The sequence below is a fragment of the Orycteropus afer genome, unplaced genomic scaffold, assembly GCF_000298275.1.
Source record: "Orycteropus afer afer isolate SDZICR_OR568_19922 unplaced genomic scaffold, OryAfe1.0 scaffold00401, whole genome shotgun sequence".
In the NCBI taxonomy this organism is placed as follows: Eukaryota; Metazoa; Chordata; class Mammalia; order Tubulidentata; family Orycteropodidae; genus Orycteropus; species Orycteropus afer.
In genome coordinates, this window is record NW_006921988.1 from 1,284,480 (window position 1) to 1,285,933 (window position 1,454).

Below are 1,454 nucleotides of genomic sequence, written 5' to 3' on the forward strand. Positions count from 1 at the left end.
TAAAATGAGATTAAAAGGTGTTTTAAAAGTTAACTTTTAGAGACCACTTGCTATGTGCCAGGGTTAAGGTCTTCATTTGCATTTTTCAGTTTTACCAATGAGAAAGCTGAGTCTTAGAAAAGATTAAGTTACATGTCCAAGGTCGCAGAGTTAGATAGGCCTGGTTTTGAAAACCTTGCTTTGAACCTCTGTATGTTACACCTGCTAAAAAAAGAAATGTGATGAGACTTCCTGCTATCCTCACCTCATGCCTTCTAGCTCTTTATGATGGGCTCTCAGGCAGAGATCTCCAAGGCAGTCAATGCCTAGGAAATGACCAATAACAAATAGCACTGTTAAGATTCTCTGCTGTCACAAACACCAAGCAGGATCCACACACCAGCTTATGAGGTGCTAGGCAGGTGGTGTATTCTCTTGGTCGTTATGTCAATTGCATCCCCCCAAAGGCAAATTATTTTAGTACCCCCAACTTGGTCTTAGGTGTGCAATGGAAGAAAGTTAGGACCCTCACTCCCATTTCCTCCGTGGAAGAAGAGATTTCCACAGTTCTTCTGCCACACCCTGTGTGGCAGCATGTGTCAAAATGAATAAATGCCACATATGTGGGAAAGGGTTGAGACAGGAAGCAATTATGAGGCTGGGCAGGGCCATCAGTGGGCCCATTCACTCACAAAACTATATCTGACACTCCTTTTTGAAAAATATCAGCTGCAATTTTTCTTCCCTTCCATCTGTATTTCCCCCATCATTTCCCTAAGAAAAGATGATCTTATAATTCAATTATTTATTTTAATATGATAAATGAAACTAACCTTGAATGCATAGCACAACTATAGGAAGGTTAGAGCAGTACATTCTGTAAGATCCTACTGTGTTTGGTGATATGATGTTGCTACATGCAGAGTGCAGATATTTAAGTAGTCCAAAGAAGGATAAAAGTAAAGTTTCTCCCAATGTCCAAAAAGAAATCATTTGTTATTTATGATTTGAGTTAAAGTTAACTGTTATCAAAAATTAAAAAAATGACTAAATGTTTGGTATTCTATTGTAGGAAAAAATCTGAAGATATAAAAACTACCCACCAGGAACATGTCATTTAGCATCTTCACTTTTTGATCCCCATAGAAGACAATGAGAAGTCAAACCATGACAATGATGACAACTTCAGTCAGCAGCTGGCCTCTCTCCTCCCATGGAATACACTTTATAACTAATCACAGTGACCAATCACCACAAAACCTCTCAAAAACATCAAATGTTACAAGTACCTGCTCCATGGATGAGAAATTACTATCTATTGTGTTAACAACATTCTACTCTGTTATTTTCATTGTGGGTCTTGTTGGGAATATAATTGCCCTTTATGTATTTCTGGGTATCCACCGCAAAAGAAATTCTATTCAAATTTACCTACTTAATGTCGCCATTGCAGACCTCCTGCTCATCTTCTGCCT

General features: G+C 38.4%; 2 protein-coding genes across 2 annotated transcripts in view; one reads left to right on the plus strand and one right to left on the minus strand.

Moving 5' to 3' along the window:
- Positions 1–1,454, minus strand: part of CASK (calcium/calmodulin dependent serine protein kinase) — a 631,366-nt gene that overhangs the window by 214,604 nt on the left and 415,308 nt on the right. The gene's annotated exons all lie outside the window — the stretch shown is intronic.
- The window catches only part of GPR34 (G protein-coupled receptor 34), a 1,229-nt gene continuing 906 nt past the window's right edge, over positions 1,132–1,454 (plus strand). The window contains exon 1 of the mRNA XM_007953545.1: positions 1,132–1,454. Coding sequence (XP_007951736.1) covers positions 1,132–1,454 — 323 coding nt within the window.